The sequence below is a fragment of the Bison bison genome, unplaced genomic scaffold (genome assembly GCF_000754665.1).
Source record: "Bison bison bison isolate TAMUID 2011002044 unplaced genomic scaffold, Bison_UMD1.0 scf7180017864146, whole genome shotgun sequence".
NCBI classification, from domain to species: Eukaryota; Metazoa; Chordata; class Mammalia; order Artiodactyla; family Bovidae; genus Bison; species Bison bison.
The window spans coordinates 9,228,262-9,250,589 of record NW_011494718.1 but is presented as its reverse complement, the minus strand read 5'-3'; the positions used below and the strand labels follow the sequence as shown (position 1 = coordinate 9,250,589).

At 41.3% G+C, this 22,328-nt stretch overlaps 1 protein-coding gene across 2 annotated transcripts in view; it reads left to right on the top strand.

The window, feature by feature from the left end:
- Window positions 1-22,328, top strand: part of ARHGAP10 (Rho GTPase activating protein 10) — a 215,870-nt gene that overhangs the window by 86,198 nt on the left and 107,344 nt on the right. For both annotated transcript variants that reach the window (XM_010840774.1, XM_010840773.1), the window contains exons 9-11: window positions 2,191-2,249; window positions 13,852-13,957; window positions 15,343-15,502. In XM_010840774.1, coding sequence (XP_010839076.1) covers window positions 2,191-2,249; window positions 13,852-13,957; window positions 15,343-15,502 — 325 coding nt within the window. The remainder of the gene's footprint in view (window positions 1-2,190; window positions 2,250-13,851; window positions 13,958-15,342; window positions 15,503-22,328) is intronic.

Below are 22,328 nucleotides of genomic sequence, written 5' to 3'. Positions count from 1 at the left end.
TAGCAAGAAGAGATAAGAAAGCCTTCTTCAGCGATCAATGCAAAGAAATAGAGGAAAACAACAGAATGGGAAAGACTAGGGATCTCTTCAAGAAAATCAGAGATACCAAAGGAACATTTCATGCAAAGATGGGCTCAATAAAGGACAGAAATGATATGGACCTAACAAAAGCAGAAGATATTAAAAAGAGATGGCAAGAATACACAGAAGAACTGTACAAAAAAGATCTCCACGACCCAGATAATCACGATGGTGTGATCACTCACCTAGAGCCAGACATCCTGGAATGTGAAGTCAAGTGGGCCTTAGAAAGCATCACTATGAACAAAGCTAGTGGAGGTGATGGAATTCCAGTTGAGCTATTCCAAATCCTGAAAGATGATGCTGTACAAGTGCTGCACTCAATATGCCAGCAAATTTGGAAAACTCAGCAGTGACCACAGGACTGGAAAAGATATCTCTGTTACTGATGTCTAATTCAGTTTCTAATTGTAAACAGAAATACCCTGTATAAATTGAACCCTTTAAATTTATTGAGATTTGTTTCATGGTCCAGGATATCTTTATCATGATAAGTCCTCCATATGCACTAGGAAAGAATGTGTTTTCTGTTGATTTTGGATACAGTGTCATTTAGGTGACAGGAATACCAATTAGGTGGGCTTCCCTTGCAGCTTAGCTGGTAAAGAATCCGCCTGCAATGCAGAAGACCTGGGTTTGATCCCTGGGTTGGGAAGATCCCCTAGAGAAGGGAAAGGCTACCCTACTCCAGTATTCTGGCCTAGAGAATTCCATGGACTGTATAGTCCATGGGGTTGCAAAGAGTCGGACACGACTGAGCGACTCACTTTCACTTTGATACCAATTAGGTACATTGATGGTTGGTAGCTTTGGTCAAATCTGTATCCTAATTGATTTTGTCTACTTGTTATTTATTATCGTTTTTTTGTCTACTTGTTTTTATCAGTTACTGAAACAGAGAGATGTTTAAATCTCTGGTCATATTTGTGGACTTGTCTTTTTCCTCCTTGTAGTTCCATCGGTTTTTGCTTCATGGATTTTGAAGATCCTGTTATTAGACCCATTAACATTTATGATTGTTGCAAATTCCCTGGCAGTCCATTAGGATTCTGTGCTTTCATTGCCGAGACTGAGGGTTCAATCCCTGGTTGGGGAACTAAGAACCTGCAAGTCATGGGGGCACAGCCAAAATAAATTAATAAATTTTAAAAACTCATTTCGGATTGTTTAAAAAATTAGGATTGTTATGTCTTCTTGATGAATTGACCTCTTTGTCAGTGTGACATGACCTTCTTTATCCCTGGCATTTTGAATGCGATTTGAATGTGTTTTAAATGTTTTTTTCTATGTGTATATATGTCTTTAATTTTTTAAAAAGCATTTGAAGAGGAATTTCTGGGCTTCATGATCTAAACGTTTTAAGAAGTTTTTATCTTTTATGTTGCCAGATTGCCTTCCAGAAAGCGAGTGCAGATTGATAACTCGTCTTAGTGTTCTTTAAGTGTTTATAGAGTTTGAAGATCTGGTCTTTTAAAATTTAAGATACATATCAAAGCTCATTGAACTAACATTCTGTTGACCACAGTATGAAATCTACTATTTATGTAATTTGCTTTGTAGAAAATTAAAATGATTTTTTAAAAGTTGTTATCAATTTTATTTTATATCTTTATTGTTTCATAGGCATATATCAAAATTGAGTACTATATTTTTATAAGAGATGTAAGAGGAGGGGGCTTGATTTCTTTAAGTTTGTTTAATCTTCTCCATATAGTTTTTGTGACGTCTTCAATGAATGCCCTAGGGATGATTGCCAATATTATGTTTATATTTAGTTGGATAAAATGTTTGACCTTAAATAAATTGGTCTGTGGAAGGAAGTTTTATATATGAAATCAGATGTTTGTAAAGGTACTTTCCTACATTAAATGTGAAATACTATGTGCTTAGATCCGATAGGGATTTGTGACTGCTTGAGCTTTTGATAATGCCTGGTGCAGATAACACTTAATAAAGGAATCCATTTGAATGATGTATTTTTTTGATATGTAAAATATTTCTTGGAGAGTTTTGCACATAAAGAAACGCATGACATATTGAATATCCTTTTGTAAAAAGCGCAAAGAGAGTTGACCTGTTTGGTAATTCTGAGCTGTCTTTTCCATGTAGGAGTCTTCCAGAGCCGCTGATGACCTATGAGTTACATGGAGATTTCATTGTTCCAGCCAGTAAGTATTGTGTCGAGGTGATAGAAACAGTTCTGTGGTTAACTGTGTATACGCTAAAATTTCCACTAAATGGAAACTGAATTTTGATTTAAATCTCCCTAATTTAATTTCCATTTAAATTTCCACTAAATCTCATTTCCACTAAAATGAGAGATTTGTTTTTGTTATAATCTGTATTAAAAATGGAAATCACTTTAGGAGGTGTTTGACATTTGCCCCCCTTTTAGAAGATGAAAAAAGGAATAATTAATATATGCATTCATACAGTCACAGACGTTTATTTATTGCCTACTGTGCACTGGTCCCTGGTAGATTGTGAATATATTGAGCTGTGAAAGGATTTCTGCCCCAGGAGTGAATTCTGTAGCAAATATTGGGGTTCACACACTTCTCCCTAAACCATAATATGTATAATAATGTCATGAGCACAATGTGATGGGAACACAGACATATTTAACTTGCAGAAGGTTGGGGAGATTAGCAGATTTGGAGAGATTAGCAGGTTGGAAATGACTTTACATAGAAAGATATTTAGATGGAAACGGCAGGCAGAAGGAATATTGTGAGCTCATGCCAGAAACCCACACAATATTTGGTAGAGAGTGAATTCTATGTGATAAAACGTTAAATGAAAAAGGCTTATAGTTGGTAGAATTTTAATTTGTGATTACATTTTTTTGTGAGTCATAACTCATTTCTTGTTTTCTTTCTATTATACACTCAATTATACCGTGTTATACACACTCAGTTTTTATATTTGACACATGGTGTTTAATCATCATAGTCCTCCTAAATATTCTGGTGTTAGGTATTTAATAGTTAAGGAAAGCAAGGTTGGGATATGTTAAGTACCTTGCCAGGTTATAGAGATCTTTATTTAAAATTCAAAACCCCAGTTCTATTGGCTGAAACCTGCAGTATTGGTTTTCACAGGTGCACTGACGGTAGCTGTAATTGTATTTTCATTTCTGTTTATTTTTTTCCCTTGGATGTATTCCATAGTTTAATCTGTTGAAAACCTTAGAGCAATCCCTTTGGGTCCCATGTTACTGCTGCCCAAACATTGCTTTAAATGTTATCTCCTTGTGAGGTCCCTGCTCCAGCCAGCATGAAGGTTCCTGGGAGGTTGCAGAAAGAAGTAATGGGTCAACCCAGTTAGATTCTGCATATAAAACAGGCGTTTGCAAAAATATGGTCTATTCACTTGTTTTCACATGGAAGAGGATTTTTTTTAAAAAGGGAATCAGTATGATCAAGGAAGTAGGGGAAAGTTTTCTTGGCAAAAACTCAAGCAAATGCTTAGTTGTTTTGAATTCTTGCCTGTGGCATTTCTGGCAAACCGGGGAAAGAGAAATTAAACTCTCGTTGGAGGACAATTGTTTCATGTTGTTTGCCTCCGAGACTGGAAAAAGCAGAAGAGTGCCAGTTTTAATCTAAAATCCTTTGAGAATTGGAGAAAGATAAAGTGATTATGGGGTAAAGGCTTCAGTCACCATAAGTTAGTATCGTTACCGCGCTTTGTAACTGAAGCCAGTATGTTTGAAATTCTAACATCACTGTATTTTTACCAGATGTAGAGGTGGGAGTTCACAAGTGGTTGCTAAGTCCTAGGAGGTGAGTTTCAAGAGTTGTTGAGGCTGTCCTTTCACACTGTGGAGGAAGAGATTGTGTAAGTACAAAAGGCAGCGTCACCTTCTAGGCCAGTGCCTTATTTTTTGCTTCCGGACTTTGTGAGGATCCCACACAGCGGGCTCTCAGTTCCTGACCAGTAATCGAACCTGTACCCTCTGCTGTGGAGGCTCAAAGTCCTAACCACTGGACTGCCAGAAAAATCCTTCCCTTCATTTTTTTCCTTGTCAGTTTCTTTCCTGTAGAGGTCTGTTGAGAACCTGTGAGTTCATTTCTGGAGTATATAATACAAATAGAAATTTTCTCTCTCTGTTGTCATCACAGAAAAGAATTTTTTTTCTTCTTCATTCTTAAAAAACAAAAAACAAACAAAAAAACCCCTACTGATCCATTTTGAATGCATCAAGAAATTAAAAAAAATTTTTTTTTCTTAGTAAAATTAAGAGCATTTCAGCTGATGGAGTTTACTTAAAATTGCTAAAGAAACTGTACACCATCTGTGTAGGAAAATCACTCCTGTGTGTCTCCTGCACACACACAATACTTCACTTCTGGTCACCAAATGTGTGGGTTTCCCCCCATACCAACCAATTCTGTGACACCAGCTGAGCGGCCTGCAGTTGGATTCAGTTCTGATTCTGTCTACCTGGAGTTGGCCTCTGATCCCACAAGTTAAGGACTTGGTCCCACAAGACTGCCTTCCCATTAAGATACCAGTCCGAAGTCCCAGGTTATTTCTGGTATTTTTGACTGACCGGCTAGAAGTCCACTTTCTCATAACCCCCGTCCTGGACAGGAGAATTTGTTAGAGTGCTTCATAGGAGTCGTGGAAATGCAAGTGTCCATTTATTTACCAGCTTATGGTAATGCATTTCATAAAAGATATGATGAAGGATGCAGATACATGGTCAGGTTCATAGGGCAAAGTCCAGATGTCTCATGAGTGTAGGAGTGTTAGACCCATAAAGCTGGGATGTGCCACCCTCCTGGCATTTAGATATGTTCATTCACTTGGAAGCGCTCTCTCTATACCCTGTGCTAGAGGGACTTTTTATGAAGTCTTCATCCTGTAGGCATGATAGATTATTAACTCCATTTCTTGGCCCTCTCCAGAGAATGGTGGATGGACCTGAAAATTCAAGCTTCTTTCTGGTGCCCACCCGCCACATAGAATCCCACCAAAAGTCACCTCATTAAAACAAAAGGCATTCTAATCACCCCCAGGTTCAGAGGGACCTGGGAGCTTGGTGTTAGATGTTCATATCACTCAGGAAATTGCAGAGCTCCTAGGAGTTCTGTGTCAGGAACTAGAAATATTAGAACATAAGACTCTCTGAGCACCCCCCAAAGACAAGGGTTTTAGGAGCTCAGCATCAGGAACTATATCAGGAACTCTCAGGCACAGAGACCAGTATATGTATATTTCTTACTATTTCATACCATCCATCTTGTGAGAGAATATAATGGGATTTTAGTATAGGAATTTGTAAGGTGAAAATACAGTTGGCTTGGTCCTGCTGGAATCAGAAGCTTACCCAGCTGGGGGAGATTGGTAGGCATTTACCTGGATCTGTTACTGCTCATGGGGTGTATTTCCTTTGAGAATGTTGTAGTCCTCAATGTGTGTCTCAGCCTTTCAGGCTCACAGTCTTTGATAGATCATATTGGTAAGAATTGGACCCAGGCTTCAGGGTTGTACTCATGCTAAACTTCATTTGAGAATGAAAACTGAAGCCTGGATGCCTAACACGGCATCACTCTAAAACTTCCCGTCTCCCAAATCAGAAATTGTTTTCTTTAGTCTGTGTTCTTCAGTTCAGTATGTGTTCTTCCTGTAGTCAAGTTACCTGGGAAGCAAAATCATAAATCACAGAGTTCTGTAGTCATTGGTAATGAGAAGGAAACTATTACCGGAAAGGCGCGAGTGTCTGCCTAGCTAGATTGTTCTATCCTTGTTTCTTGTAGGGGAAACAAGACACAGTCATGTTGTCTTGGTGAAGAGGGACTCAGAAATCTGGAAATTAAAGAAATTGGATGCTTAATGACATCAAGCTATCTGAGCCTGATGTATTCAATATCTGGTAGATAGGGTCTCCCCTGGAAGAACTGGATTCCTTGATGTCTGTTAATTGAAGCCCTTTGTCCTGTGGAAAGTACTTGAATATTTATTGCTAATGGTTTCCTAAAATTACAGTATTATTGACTTATGACATTTAAATATTGAATTTAAGTTTATCTGTCTGTGTATCTTTGATAAGCTCCAGTAAGCTACGTTCGTATCTTTTCCAGTCTCCATTAGTTGGCACAGCAACGTAAGCAGATTGACATTAAGTGTTGTAGACGCTGATTTGTAGTTTCACAATTTAAAATGCTTTTGCTATTACAGTAAACTCCTGTACCTGGCAAGTGGCAGGAATTTGGTGTTATGAATTCGGTATCTTAGATTTTTTAAAAAGTTATGTCTTGCATTCTTTGTCAGTTTATATTAGTTAAAATATAATGAAATGCACATGGCATAGGCAGCTAAGGACAGTTTATCTTAGAAAACTCCTTTTGAGTACCTGAAAGTTATTATTATGTTGTAGCCGCATGAAAATGCCCATTAATATAAAGCTTTGATTAATATAAAAATGGAACAAAATGGAGAAAAAGTAGTTTCACATTAAAAACTTTGTATCCACAAAATCTTCTTTTTTGGAAGAAGGAAAATCAAACTCAGGAAAAAAATGTGTGTGTGACTTCCAATGAGATGGGTGTGAGCTGGTGGGACAGGGACTCAGGAAAGGACATGGAAGGTTTTGATTCTGTTTTTCAAAACTGATTATAGTATTTTTAGAAATGAAGAACCTTATCCTTTGAAAGCAGGAAAACTCTTTTCCTATCTTGTATTTCTGAATAAGTGATAAATCAAAAATATTAAAATTAGATTTTCTTTGAAGAAGATGATTATTGACAAGGTATACACATGAATTAGAAGTAGTGTTTTAGTGCAGAGTTTTCAAAAATTTTTAGTTTTTGAAAGTATGAAATTCTTACTGCAGGCAATTTTCCTTTCTTTCCCTGGGAATTTTTGACTGTTTTTGAGAGTCCCTGCTTTAATTTCATTTTAAAAATCAAAGCTGTGAATTGAAAAATGCCATTATGTTTTTATTGCTTTCATTTCCTTCCAGCTTTGATGTAGTAAGGTGTTATCTTGGTTTTAACTCCAGATTAAAAACTTGATTATAATTTATCACCTAACTCTTTAGAGAGTTGTACTTTTACTTTCGATGACAAATGTAGTCTGTATCTAAGAGTCTTTTATTATTTAATAGTATTTGATTAATACTCCTTTATCCTTTTTCCTTTATCATGTGCCTTTTCATTTCTTAGCCTTTTTTCCTTCCTCTTGCTTTATCAACAACATGTCCTGTGTTGTAAAATCTCATTCCTGTTCTCAAACAGTACTACTGAAAGTGTCACGTGGAACAAACTCAACTTTACAAACATTGGAAGCAACCTAAATATTCATAAAATTAATGGTGTGCAGTCCATTTAATGACCGAGAGATGTCCGTTATATATTAAGTGAAACAATATATGAATATCTCATTGAAAAAAAAGAAGGAAAACTCTGAAAGGATTAAATTTAAAAGTTACTAACACAGCCACTGTGGAGAACAGTATGGAGGGGCCTAAAAAAGTCTAAAACTAGTTACATATGATCCTGCAATCCCACTCTTGGGCGTATAGCTGGAAAAGGTGAAAACTCTAACTCAGAAACTTGTATGTACACCAGTGTTCATAGCAGTATTATTTACTATAGCCAGGATGTGGAAGCAGCCTAAATGTTCATCAAGAGATGAATGGATAAAAATGTGATTTGTGTGTGTACACACACATACACACACAATGGAATTTTAGCCATAAAAAGAGTGACATAATGCCATTAGTAGTAACGTGGATGAACCCAGAGATTATCATACTAAGTGAAGTAAATCAGAGAAAGACAAATACCATATGATATCACTTCTCTGTGGAATCTAAAACAAAATGATACAAATGAACTTATTTACAAAATAGACTCACAGACATAGAAGACAAATTTATGGTTACCCAAGGGGAAAAGGGGTAAGGTGGGATAAATTAGGATCTTGGGAGCAACATATACACACTTGTTGTTGTTTAGTCAGTAAGTTATGTCTGACTCTTTTGTGACCCCATGGACTGTAGCCTGCCAGGCTCCTCTGCCCACGGGATTCTCCAGGCAAAAATACAGGAGTGTGTTGCCATTTCTTTCTCCAGGGGATACTCCCCACCGAGGGATAGATCCCGCATCTCCTGCATCGGCAGGAGGATTCTTTCCCATTGAGCCACCAGGGAAGCCCATATACACTCCGCTATATATAAAATAGATTAACAACAAGGACCCACTGTATAGCACAGGGAACTATATTTAGCATCTTGTAATGACCTAAAATGAAAAAGAGTTTTAAAAATTACGATTTTATCTTAGGGTGAGATAAGTTTTATGAGTGACTTGGACTTTTCTTTGAAACATAATAGAAATGTGCACAAATAATCAGTGTGCAGTTAATGATTTTCGGTTAAGTGGAGATAGCTGTGCAGTTAGCCCTCAGGTCAAGAAACTGATCATTGAGGAATTTCCTGGTTAGGACTCTGCCTTCACCACCGAGGAGAGACAGCCGCCCCTGGTTACTGTCCCCCCTCCCCCATGCTCCTGACTTCTGACATCGTGGGTGAGGGTTGCTGCGTTTGACCTGTATGTGAATGGAATCATACAGGATACACTGACGTGTCTGGCTTTCTTAAGTTCATCTAACGAGATGTCTTCCTGTGGAGGGAACCGGCACGTCACTCTCACGGCAGTGCGGCGCCCCGTGGTGTGACTATACCGTCACCCACCTTTCTGGTCTTGATGCACGCTTGAGTTGCTTCAGTTTTGGACTGTTACCCAAGGTGCCGCTGCCAAGAACATTCCAGTGTGTGTCCTTTAGTGAGTGATCCTATGGCATGTTGGGATCACCGGGAATGTGTGTGTTCAAGATTGGTGGATTTTGCCTAACCGTCCTCCAAATTGGTTGTACCATTCAGTTATTCCCACCTAGTTAATGCATGACAGTTCCACTTGCTTCATGTCCTTATCAAAGCTTATTATTCACTTAGAGCCATCCTCATAGGTGTATAGGAGTTTTTATTTGGTTTTAATTTCTATTTTCCTGATAACTAATGAGGTTTGGTGCTTTTGCCATACATGTATGGGTCATTTAACTGTCGTCTTTCTTATATTTTTGCTCTACGCTTTCCCATTTTTCTTTCGGGTTGTCTCTCTCTCTTCTGATTGTAGGAATTCTATGTACTCTGATTGCATGTTCTTTTTAAACTATATGTATTTCCAATTTTTAGTGATTTTTTTTTTTACTGAATTTTTACTTTATCTGTTTTCTAAAATTTTAGCAGAACAGACTTTTTTTTTTTTAACAGTGATAAGGTGGTGAAACTATTATTTTGAAAAAGCATATTCCCTAAGTCAAGCAGAGAAAGACAAATACTGCATGATCTCACTTATTTGTGAACTTAAAAACAAACAAAAAACCTTCAAGTTCACAGACACTGGGATCAGATGAGTAGTTGACAGAGGTAGAAGACAATGAGGTGAGGAAAATGGGTGAAGAGGGATAAAAGGTACAGACGTCCATTGTAACGTAAACGAGTCTTGAGGATGTAATGTACAGCTTGATGGCTATAGGTGGTAACACTGTATTGTATGTTTGAAAGTTGTAAGAGAGTAGATCTTAGACGTTCTCATCACCAGGAAAAAAATCTGTAACTATTTGTGGTGACAGATGTTAACTTGTTACGGTGATCATTTTTCATTTTTCAATGTATCCAAATATTGAATTACAGTGTTGTACACCTGAAACTAATATAATGTTACATGCCAAGTATTAAAAAGTTAAAAACAATTTAAAAGACACACTAAATTCCCCTTTCTTAATCGGCTTTGCCTTTCTTTTCCCGTCTCTGTCCTTTCTCCCACCACCCTCCTGCCCCGCCTTTTTTTCCTTTCTGGCTGAGCCTTTTGGCACACGGCACTTCTCCGACCACGGATCAATCTCGTGCCCCCTGCGGTGGAAACGCAGAGTCTTAACCACGGGAGCACCAGGGAAGTCCTCTCCTATTTTGAAGAGCTGGTTGAAACCCCGCCCGCCCTGTCCCGTCAGCACCTCGCTCTTTCACCTCCTGCTTCTGTTAGGTAGACTTTGCCGTATCTGGGGCTGCTCCTTTGGGTTTCGATTCCCCAGTCTCTCCTTAACTCCTGATGATATGATGGTGCGAGCTACTCGGTCTTCACGGGTTTCTTCTCATTTGACTGGCGACACTGAGCCTCCCTGGTCTTCTGGTCTCTTCCTCCTCCTGTGTTTTGCTTGGCTCCCTGTTGGCCTCTCCCCTGTAGGTCTTTGGAGCTCTTTTCCCCACCATGTCCTTTGTTGGCCTCTGGAGTAGTTGGGCAGCATTGGCCACGTGCCCGAGGTCACACGCTTTGGAGAGTGTGGCTAGTCTTCAGCTGTAAAGCATCTTCCCCTTTACAGATACCTGTTAGAGTGCCAGCCCTTGAATGTCACTTACTCCATCACTCACCACTGTCTTCCTTACTCCATCACTCACCATGGTCTTCCTCCTCAAACATGCTTTGCCTCCTGGGTTCCTGTCTGTCCATAGAACTAACTCTACTGCCAGATAACCCAGCCGAGAAACGTCTTCATCTCTGCCTCTTCCTTTGACCCGCAGCCGAGCTGAGGCTAGATCCTGTGAATTCTGCCTCTTCTGTAATAGCTCTCACATTAGAGGAACACAGACCGCAACAGTAACACAGATGACATCAGTAATGTTTGCTAACAGTTTGAGTGCCTCTCTCTGCCAGCCACTGGGGCTCAGCGCTTGACACTGGTCACCTCACTGAGTCTGAGCGGCCTGCTTAGATAGTGCTGTTCACTTCGTTTTGCAGGTAAGGAAACAGGCCTAGAGAGCTTAGGCAACTTGCCTAAGGCCACTTTGCTGTTAGTTGGGAGAAGTGATTCTACTAACTGCAGACTACACTTCTTTGCTCTGTTTTCTCATTTGTAGTTCAACCCCTTGCCAGACTTCCCTGGTGGTTCAGATGGTAAAGAATCTGCCTGTAATGTGGGAGACCCAGGTTCGATCCCTAGATCAGGAAGATCCCCCGGTGGAGGAAATGGCAACCCACTCCAGTATCCTTGCCTGGAGAATCCCATGGACAGAGGAGCCTGGCGGGTTGTAGTCCACGGGGTTACAAAGAGCTGGACACAACTGAGTGACTAACACAACTGCTTTCCCATCTGCCTGCCCCTTCCTGCCTCGCTACTTCTTGCCCAGATAGCATTTCCCTCTTAATTTGTTCTTTTCCCCATTCAGATTCATCCTCCAAAAATTTCAGGTGTATCTTCCCCTCTGCTCATATTCTTTCTTGCTTTACTTTCAGTGACTAATTTAGAAGCCATCAGTAAAGACAGTTCTTTTTTTAAAAAAATTTTTATTAGGGTGTAGTTGATTCACAATGATGTGTTAGTTTCATGCGTACAGCAAAGTGAATCAGTTACACACGTACATACACACACACGTATATATATATTTACCCTTCATTAGATTCTAGCTCATATAGGCCATCACAGAGTATTAAGTAGAGTTCCCTGTGCTACAGAGTAGGTTCTTACCAGTTAACTGATTTGTGTATAGTGTGTGTATGTCAATCCCAGCCTCCAGTTTATCCTCCCTGTTACCTTTGATAACTACACGTTTGTTTTCTACATCTGTCACTCAATTTTTGTTTTGTAAATGAGTTCATTTGTACCTCTTTTAAAAAAGATTCCGCATATAAGCAATATATGGTATTTGTCTGACTTCACTCAGTGTGACAATCTCTAGGTCCGTCCGAGTCACTGCCGGTGGCCTTATTTTGTTCTTATGGATGAGTAATATTGGTCTTTACAGACCAAAGTTTGGTTGTGACCACCTTTCTATAAGTTGAAGCTGCCCTCTGTGAGGAGGCTGTGTACTTTCTCACACTGTTTGCCGAATGCAGAATGTACCCCTCACCTCCCAGTTCCGCCTGTCCCTGAAACCTTTCCTGTTTTTCAAGCCCCTGCTTCAATGCTCTCCCTTATGTGAAGCCTTCCTGCGCATCCCTGCCAGCTCTCTGTGAACTTCCACAGCAGTTTGCAACCTTCCTTCCTGATGTGGTAACCTGAGCAGCTAATTCTTGTTAGCCACTTCTTTGACATCTCTGAAAACTCAAGCATAATTTTCGATATTGTGTTTTTTTTTTTTTGATGTGTTCCATGATTTTCCATCAACACAATAAAAGGAATTTGGGGACATTGTTCATAAGAGCCATGGATGATAAGACCAAAGTCTAAGGCATTAAGGGACTATATTTGTTCCCTTAAGCTGCTGTGACAAAGAACCACAAACAGAATGGCTTAAAACAGGAGAAGTATATTCTCTTACAGTTCAAGAGGTGAGGTCCCCAATCAAGGTGTCAGCAGGGCCTGCTCCCTTGGAAGACTCTAGGGCAGGGTCCTTCGTTGCCTCCTCCACCTTCTGACGTTTCCTGGCAATTCTCAGTGACCCTTGGCTTGTAGCTTCATCACTCCATTGACACATAGAGTCTCTCCTGTGTCTGCCTTCACAGTGGTCGTCTCCCCCCATGCTTTTGTTTTCTTATAAGGGCAGCAGTCATATTGGACTTGGGGCTTCCCTGGTGGCTCAGCTGGTAAAGAACCTGCCTGCTAGTGCAGGAGACACAAGAGACCCGGGTTCAATCCCTGGGTTGGGAAGATTCCTTGGAGAAGGAGATGGCAACGTGCTCCAGTATTCTTGCCTGGAAAATTCCAGGGACAGAGGAGCCTGGTGGGCAGCACCACATTTCTCCACTGTTGTCTCATCTGAACTAATGACATCTTCAGTGACCTGTTCTAAATAAGCACTGAGTCAGGCACAGCGTGTGATCCCAATGTTTTGACATCTGGGGCCTGACTGACCCTGGGGAGACTGTCCTTTGCAGGGCTAACCAATTCCTAGAGATATTTAACCTTTGCACAGTTTCCATGTGCGAACTAACCAATCCAGAGCCCACGTTGCCTCCCTGACCCCACCTTTCAGGTTCTGACGTTCCAGGCCAACATTCTCCTGCCTTAGTAACCCCAGGACCAGGTGCCAGATAATCAGGAACAGTCTTTATATCCCTGAGCCTGTTCAAAGATTTGGACCAACCAATCCTAAGCCTGCTTACCCTGCCTTGTTCCTTCAGAAAGAGAGCACATTAAAGCAGCTTGCCCTCACCTCCTGACCGCCCCTGGTGCTTCACCACATGGCCCTGCCTGGCATTGCATTTCCCCTTATTTCTAGGGATCTGTGAGGATCAGCTTCTTCCTTCATGACAGTTTTCATGTCTGTGTGTCTTACCATACCTGATGAAAACGAGATGGTACATTTAAAAACATTCAACTCTGTGATACCAGGAGTTAGAATTTCAGCACATCATTTTGGGGGATAAAATTTAACGCATCAAAGGAAAGAAGCCACTTGGTGAGATTTTATTTGCATTCCTCTGTGAGGTGGTGACCCATGACTAGAGTCAACAGGTAAGTAAGGAGCAGACTCGAGGAGCAGCATGCCAGAGTGAGAAGCCGTGGTCCTTTTCTGTTCTGAAATACCAGCAGAGGGAAAGGCGTTATTTGCTGCTACACTGAAATTACATCATAGGGGAGGCATAGAAGATTCATAATAGGGAGAAAGATGGATTTTCTTTTCCTTTGAATGGAGGCAAAATGCGTGTAAATTCTGTGCTTGAAGATTTAATGGATGAGCTGTTGCAATTGTTTGTTTTCAGGCCTATATTTCATTCTGAATTCTCTGCTAACTTTTCTGTTTTTCTTTTTTTTTTTTAAAAGAGAGCGGCAGCCCGGAATCTCGTGTTAATGCCATCCATTTCTTGGTACACAAACTGCCAGAAAAAAATAAAGAAATGTTGGATATTTTGGTGAAACACTTAACTAAGTAAGCCTCTTTTTCTTCCTGACTTGCTTTATTTTGTTCTGGGTGCCATGTGGTGGTGTGGGTCTGTAAGGCTTTGAACTGGGGCTGCGGACCCAATACCAGAGCCACACCTCCAAGTGCAGGCTGGACGCTTGCCTCGCTGTGTGTGTTTTGGACAAGAGTGATGAAATGTGATGCTCATGAAGTCGTATAATTATTTGCTTAACTTCACTGCCAGCAACTCAGAGTTTGATTAGAAGTAAGAAAAGAGAATCTTAAACATTTCCCTATACACTGATTCTGGCCATGTGATTATAAGTCTGTTAGCAAATTTAGCTTGGTTTCACACCTTCCTAACTCTGAGTCTGCATGGATATATCCTTGAAGTTTGTTTAATCCAGTAGTAGGCAGTTATTTCATTCAATCCATTTCATTTTTTTTTTTCACTCCCTCTTTACAAAGTAAGCAAAATCTAATAATTCAGTGGGGAAATTAGCTCTTTCGTCATATATAAATGGCTCCTAGGTCACTGTAATTGTAGAATTTTAGAGGTGGGAGGAAGCTGAGGAACACTGTGTTTTATAACCTGTATTTCACACACACACACAAGAAACTGAAGGTGAGAAAATATTGTGGCTTCCAGGGCTTCTCCTGCTGTAGAGCCATTCATTCATGTGGCCTGCCAGTGTTTTCTGAGTGCCTTCTAAGGTGTTAGTTGAACACATAGTTGAACAAGATAAAGTCCCTGTCTTTGTGAAGTACCTTCTTTCTAGGAGGGAAAAGATAATGAACAGACTACAAATAAAAATCATGTCAGGTGGCAAATGGTAAAAAGGCTCAGTAAGAGTGAGGGATAAAGAATATGTATTGGGTTTGGGACTATTAAGAGTTGTGATGGAGGGTCTTTTCAAGGATAAGACCTTTGAGTGGAGACTTGAATTGGGTGGCAGGCTGCTGAGAACAGTCGCCCAGGTTGTTGGCTGCACAGTGGAGTATGGGTGTTCTGACCAAGCTCTGTGTGCTCCTGACGATGCTTCTTACAAAGGCGCCAAGTGGTCTGGGAGTCTCTGGAAACGTGTATAACGACCAGGGGAAAGAAGGGGTGTTCTTAGCAGAAAGGAACAGACAGTACATGAAGGCCCTCAGGGACACAGGCTTAGCATAGACATAGAATTATTAAGAATGGTGCTGTGGTTAAACAGAGCATCAAAGAAAAGGAAGGAAGTGGGAAGGCAGGTAGGGTCCCCACCTGTGGTGCCCTGCCAGGCGTGGCTATTACAGTGGCGGACACTGAGGCCAGTTGAGTCCGGCTTCTTGCCTGTAGGGAAAGGCAGAGTTGCAGACATCCCACGGCCACTGCCCCTTCTTTTAACCAGAGACCTTTCTACCCCCTTTCATCTTATTAGTGTTTCAAATCACTCCAAGCAGAACCTCATGACCGTGGCAAATTTAGGAGTGGTGTTTGGACCAACTCTCATGAGGCCGCAGGAAGAGACTGTTGCTGCCATCATGGATTTGAAGTTTCAGAACATCGTTGTGGAAATTTTAATTGAAAACCATGAAAAGGTAAAAGTGCCTTTTTTCTCCTTTCCTTAGGGTAATTCCTGTTCGGGGCTTATTTCCATGTGAGGTACGCCTGTCCTCTTAGTTTTTTGTGTAATGATTTTATGATCATGATGGCAAGCCTGGTTCTGAGAAGTCCTCACGGAGTTTGTGTCTTTGGTGGAGTTCTATAAATCTGAAGCTTTCCTAGGCTTTTGCTATTCCCCTGGTTTAAGGAAGCACCATTTATTCCAGATGTTGTAGACTGTTTCTTGTGGCCTTGTTCCTCGCCTTGGATTTCCCACGCAGATTCTGTTTTCTGTAACATGGGGAAAACGTGTTGTCGGTCCGTTTCACACTCTCCCCAGAAAACCACACACACCTGCCCCCTCTCCTCAGAGCTATGCCAACAATTTCAGGAGATCCACATGCATTCTTGAACCTGGGGCCTCCAGGTTGAGAATCTCTGGCTTAAAATGAATAATCTCTTGGGTAACATCCTATTGTTTGTTTCTCTGTATTCAGAGGAATACATGAGTTTTCAAATAAATGGACTCTTTCAAGATCTTTTAGGATTTTTTCCTCCTCTTCTGTTCATATAGAGCAGGACCTAACTTTCCTCATTCTTCTTTTTTTTTTTTTTAAATAATTTTTATTGAGGTATAATTGCCTTACAGTGTTGTGTTATTTTCTACTCTACAGCATGATGACTCAGCTGTAGAGTAGATATACATATGTATACAGACATACAGCTGTACAGTAGATATGCATACATATGCATCTGTATGCATATGTATACAGATATACAGCTGCACAGTAGATATGCACATACATGTATCCCCTCTTTTTTGGTTTTCTTTCCCATTTGGGTCGCCACAGAGCACTGTGCAGACTTGTCTGAACTGCACAGTATGCTCGCACTAGTTACGTATGTTATTCATCGTGTCAGGAGTGTATATATGTCAGTCCCAATCTGCCAGTTCACCCCATCCCTCTTCCCCACTTGGTATCCATAAGTTTGTTCTCTCCATCTGTGTCTCTGTGTTTGCTTTGCAAATAAATTCATCTGTACCATTTTTCTAGATTCTACATATATGTGTCAATATACAGTACTTGTTTTTCTCTTTCTGACTTACTTCACTCTGTATCACAGACTCTAGGTCCACCCGTGTCTCTACAAATGTTCCAATCTTGTTCCATTTTATGGCTGAGTAATATTCCATTGTATATACATACATCTTCTTTATCCATTCCTCTGTTGATAGACACTTAGATTGCTTCCGTGTCTGACTATTGTAAACAGTGCTGCAGGGAACATTAGGGTGCACAGGTGTTTTTTGAGTTATGGTTTTCTTACTTCTAAGAGAATTGGAAAACGGTTAAGATGATTGGTCAACAACTTTAATTGCTTACTAAATTTTCTAAAACATTGGGATTGCGTTATATGGTAAGCATGTATTAGGTGCTGGGAGGTGAAGACAGGCATTACAACCCCTGATGGAAAGTACGTCACCATCTGGGGGCTTGGAGTCGTGTTTTGGGAACTGTATCCCACAGCTCACATCCCTAACATCTGGTGCAAGTGTACTTACTTTTCTAGTTGTTACCCGTTTCTCTCTTCTAGGTCTCTGAGGACAGAGATCTTTTTGCACATTTAGAATAAATCCTGGTACTCCTTAGGCACTCTGTTAATATTTATTTGGTGAATTAATGGATTCAGTAAAATATATGGAGGTCAGAGAAGTGGGAAGGAGACAGAGACAGATGTAGTCCCTTTGGCAAAGCGGGGGAGAATGTTCCTTGGATTCTTGTGTCTTCTGCTGCTGGAGAAATTCTAGCTTACGAGAATGTCACTTCCCACTGAAAAGTGAGGCTTGAAACCCAGTTAGAGATTCACTTTATGAGGGTGGCAAAAGCAGCTTGCTTATGGGTGTCAGACGTTGGTGGGTTTTTGTTTTGTTTTGTTTTTCGGCAGCTAGTGGTGCATTTATGCCTCCTTTCATGGTCCCGTCAAACCGTCATTAAGCCTCGTTAGCGTGTACAGTGAGCTGTCCAGTAAGACAGCTTCATGGCACAATGCTACTATTCGTTTTGTGGAAAAGAAATAATTAGACTCTAAGCTTCAAGAAAATGTTTAGGAGCGCAGCTGTCATTAGGTTAAACCCCAATTAGAGGACTTTTATTCAATTTATTTGTGAAAATACCGACTCTGGGTCTTGCTCTGGGATAAAAGGCTCCCCCCGCCTAATGCTGCAGCTCCCCATTTTCTTCTCTTATTTGGTGCTGGGGAGATAAGTACCTGATTCTGTTCTTCTGGGAAGTAGTGAGGGCTACTTACCCTGTTAACAAATCTTACAGGAACTTCCAAGCGGCATTGTCGAGCCAATTACAATAGTTACCGCAGATGGGACTGGACCCATGCGCGGAGCTGGAGTTTTATAGAATTAAGTGGAGGGCTTCTGGTCTGCGCTCTCCCCTTTGCTGTGGCCAAGCTAGGTGGTGCTGTGAATGCACAGCTGGTACTCACTGAAGTCCTGAGGTCTCCTACCAAGAGGAGATGAGATACTCAGTTTCAGATTGTTCCCTGAATGTGTGGGCTCATGTTTGGGTCACCCTAAGGGTTGCTTGGGGTAGGGACGTTCAGTTCAGTTCAGTCGCTCAGTCGCTCAGTTCAGTCGCTCACTCTTTGCTATCCCACGAACCGCAGCACGCCAGGCCTCCCTGTCCATCATCAACTCCCGGAGTCCACCCAAACCCACGTCCATTGAGTCGGTTATGCCATCCAACCATCTCATCCTCTGTCGTCCCCTTCTCCTCCTGCCCTCAATCTTTCCCAGCATCAGGGTCTTTTCAAGTGAGTTAGCTCTTTGCATCAGGTGGCCAAAGTATTGGATTTTCAGCTTAAACATCAGTCCTTCCAATGAACACCCAGGACTGATCTCCTTTAGGATGGACTGGTTGGATCTCCTTGCAGTCCAAGGGCGGTTAGCTTGGATTAATGAACATTTTTGAGAACTTAATTTCTCTATTCTCTCTTTTTTCCCCCCTTCAATTTCATCTTTGTGCACTTTTTTTTTAAAGATTTTTTTTAATGTGGACCATTTTTTAAAAAGTCTTTATTGAATTTGTTAAGATATTTTGCTTTATGTTTTGTTTTTTGGGCCCTGAGGCATGTGGGATCTTGTCTCCCTCACCAGGGATTGAACTGCAGCCCCACATTGAAAGCACGGAGTCCTAACCACTGGCCCGCCTGGGAAGTCCCGCCCGGGAAGTCCCGCCCGTGTCCACTCTCACTCTCACTCCCAGCTTTTCGTTTCTGTTCGGGCTTCACGTAAGAGTCTGTGCTCAGCTCTGAGGAAGGGTATTTCTGCCGACGGGTGGTTTTGTGGAAACACTTCCTGTGGATGTCTGGCCCCACCTGGGCCGTACGTTTCCTTGACAACTGATCTCCATATTCCACCTAAAGAGGCTGATGTTTGTCTTGAATGTGGTGAAAGAGGGATATGTTGATAGTTCCTTTTCATGTTTGAGAGCAAAGAGAAAAATGAGAAAGGATAGGAAATGTGAGAAAGAATAGTCTCGTGAGGAAGGAAAAAAAATTATAATTCAAGAAAGAGGGGAAACTAGCAGCGAAATGAAACGGCCAAAATGACAATGGAAGGAAAATGTTTTCTTGTCCTTAGTTACTTATTTTTCTTCCCTAGGAATGTGAAATATGTTAACTCTGACCAGGAAAGTTGCTAAGTCAGAAAAGGAAACTTTCAACAGATAATTAAAGCAAGAAAGCTCCAGATTAATTTTGGAGTTGGAAAAGGACCCCTGGTTAATCTTTGGAGATTACATTTTATCCAAGCCTCTTTGCTGTTTTCATAAAATCCATATGTACTTTATAGGAAACCTAATCCATATGTTTTGGCTTCACTTCCACTCAATACATTAAGATGTTGTTTTAAAAGAAGTGTTCATGAGCCGAAAATATTACCAAGGTCTTTTTTCCTTTGCAAACCAGAAAATTGCATTTCCCAGATGGAAAGGGTACTGTGAAATTCCCAGGGATTTTCAAATAGGGGTTACACCTTAGAATGTGTGAGTTTTGCATTTGTTTTGTTCTTAAAGTATACAGTTGATCCCTTGGTATCTGTGGGGAGTTGGTTCCAGGATCCCCTGCAGATACCAAAATCCACAGATTTTCTAGTCCCTTATATAAAATGGCATAGTATTTGCACATATCCTATGCACATTTTCCTGTGAGACTTCCCTGGTGGCTCAGATGGTGAAGCATCTGCCTACAATGCGGGAGACCCGGGTTCAATCTCTAGGCTGTAAAGATCTCCTAGAGAAGGAAATGGCAACCCACTCTAGTATTTTAGCCTGGAAAATCCCATGGACGGAGGAGCCTGGTGGGCTATAGTCCATGGGGTCACAAAGAGTCGGACTGAGCAACTTCAGTATACACATTTTCCTGTATTCTTTACATCATCTCTAGATTACTTGTATTGATAATACCTAATACAATGCAAATGCTGTGTAAATAGTTGCCAGTGTGGGGCAAATGCAAGTTTTGCTTTTTGGAACTTTCTGGAATTTTTTTCTAAATAGTTTTGATATGCTGTGGACTGAATCTGCTAATGGGGAACCCATGGAGGGCCAACTAGTTGAGGATTAATTCAGTACATCTGTCACGAGCGCCTGCTCTGCATCAGACACAGTGTGAGATTTGAGAGAAGTGAAGACAATCCTGTAGGGAAAAGAAGAAATGAAGTGGTGGAGGGTAAGTGTGCTCAGACAGAAGAGAGAAAGCTGCCGGGAGTTTATGAGCAGAGTTTATGTCCAGCTGTGGGGAATCTGGAAGGCTTCCTGAAAAGATGACTTGAATAGGTTGTAGCATGGAGTTTGAACAGGTGGAGGTGTTTTAAGGGGGCATTTCAGGTATGAGGCATCATGTAATCAGAGAAGCAGCGAGTCGGTGTGTGTTCTGGGAATGCACCTCTTGTTGGAACGCGGGCGAGTGGCACTAGATGAGATTGGAAAGAGATTCAGACCAGGTGTGGGGAGGTTGAGACTGCCACCATAGGACTTGGGGTTTAATTTTGGAGGTACCAGGGCCTCTCATCGTTTTGAAGTGAGCTGCTTAATCTGGCAGCAAGGTTTGCCATGAAAGCAGAGGAGTGAAGGGCCAGGTGAGAGGTCTATGGAACGCTGGTGGGAATGGGGCATTTCCAGGGGAGAGCATCAGTTTGTGAGGTGGAAGAGACAAAATCCAGGTGCCGGATTTGTGGGGCGCCTCAGAGGAAGGGGTTATAAATGATGCTGGGTACTCCATCTCAGGAGAATATTGGTGTTATTAATGAAAGAATGGAAGAATGTGTTTGGGGCAGGAGTAAGATTGAGTTTAGTTTATAACATGTGGGATTTTAGTGGTTGTCTGGATATCTAGCAAGATCAGCCCAGCATTGGAAAAGACCCTGATTCTGGGAAAGACTGAAGGCAGGAGGAGAAGGGGGCGGCAGAGGATGAGATGGTTGAATGGAATCACCGACTCAATGGACATGGATTTGAGCAAACTCAAGAAGGACAGGGAAGCCTGGACTGCTGCAGTCCATTGGGTTGCAAAGAGTCGGATACGACTTAGCGACTGAACAACAAAGCCCAGCAGGCAGTTGGGCTTTATTTAGTGATGCCAGTTGCTCTCAGGAGACAGGCAAGCTTGAGGGCTAATGGAAGACATGTTTTCTCCAAGAGTAAGATGTCTGTTGAGAGCAGCTTTTAAGGCCGTAAGTGCACGAGTGTTCAGGAGTGGGTAATTAGTCTAGATCTACTTTGGGTGTTTCCCGTGTCACAGAAGGACATACAGGAGGAAAAGTCAGAGCCTTCTTGACAGGGAAGGGAAGGCTGGTGTGGACTCCTGCACCTGCATTGACCATGGCTTGGTCATCATTCTCATACCTGATCTTCTGTTAGCTCACAGCTGGGGCGGGGATGATCCTCAGAGGAGCTTAGCTAAACTAAGTGTCAAGAACCCTCCTGAGTTATAGGGTCTATTTCAGTTGAGCATGTTCTGTTATTTTATATATTTCTAATGTCATAAAAGAAATTTATGTTTATAATGTGACTCCCTCCATGCCTCTGCCCTGATCTGTTCCCCCAGGGCCCTTGAACATTCAGAAGAGCCTTTGAGGATCATCAAAGAAAAGCAAAAATCCTATATCACAGTGGTTTTCTTTTATTGTCTGCTTCATTTTATGTTCTTATTGAAAGTGGCAATTTATATCAAGTGTATAAAGTTACTCTCAAGAAAATCACTTCACAAAGTATGTATCATACTATAGTTATAATCTAAGTTATATTTATCTCGTTAAGGATTTTGGTTGGATTTTCAGTGTGATGGGTTTGCTCTCAAGGTCATTGATTCTGAGGGACAGTAGGTGATGTGGTTTTTTCCTGGTTTTAGCTTGTGTACAGTACAATTTCTGGGGACCTCAAGGTGCTGACAATTACGTTTTGTTTACATAAATCTTTTCCTCTACGAGGATTCCTGTAACTCTGCTACAAGAAGCATTGTTGCCTTTGAAATAGGCTCAGAGTCAGCCTGTGTCATTTTTTTTCTTTTTGATTGTGCTGTGTGGCATGCAAGGTCTTAGTTCCCTGACCAGGGATTGAACCTGGACCCCGGCAGTGAAAGCGTGGAGTCCCAACTACTGGATCACCAGGGAAATCCCTGTGTCTTTTTTTCTTGCTGAGAAAACAAGCTGTTGGAGATGGTCATGTGCTGTGGTAAAGGCTGATGTGACGTTCCTGTTCATGAGTTTCTTCAGTAGGCTTCCTTTAGCCTTCTTTTTTTGTAACATGG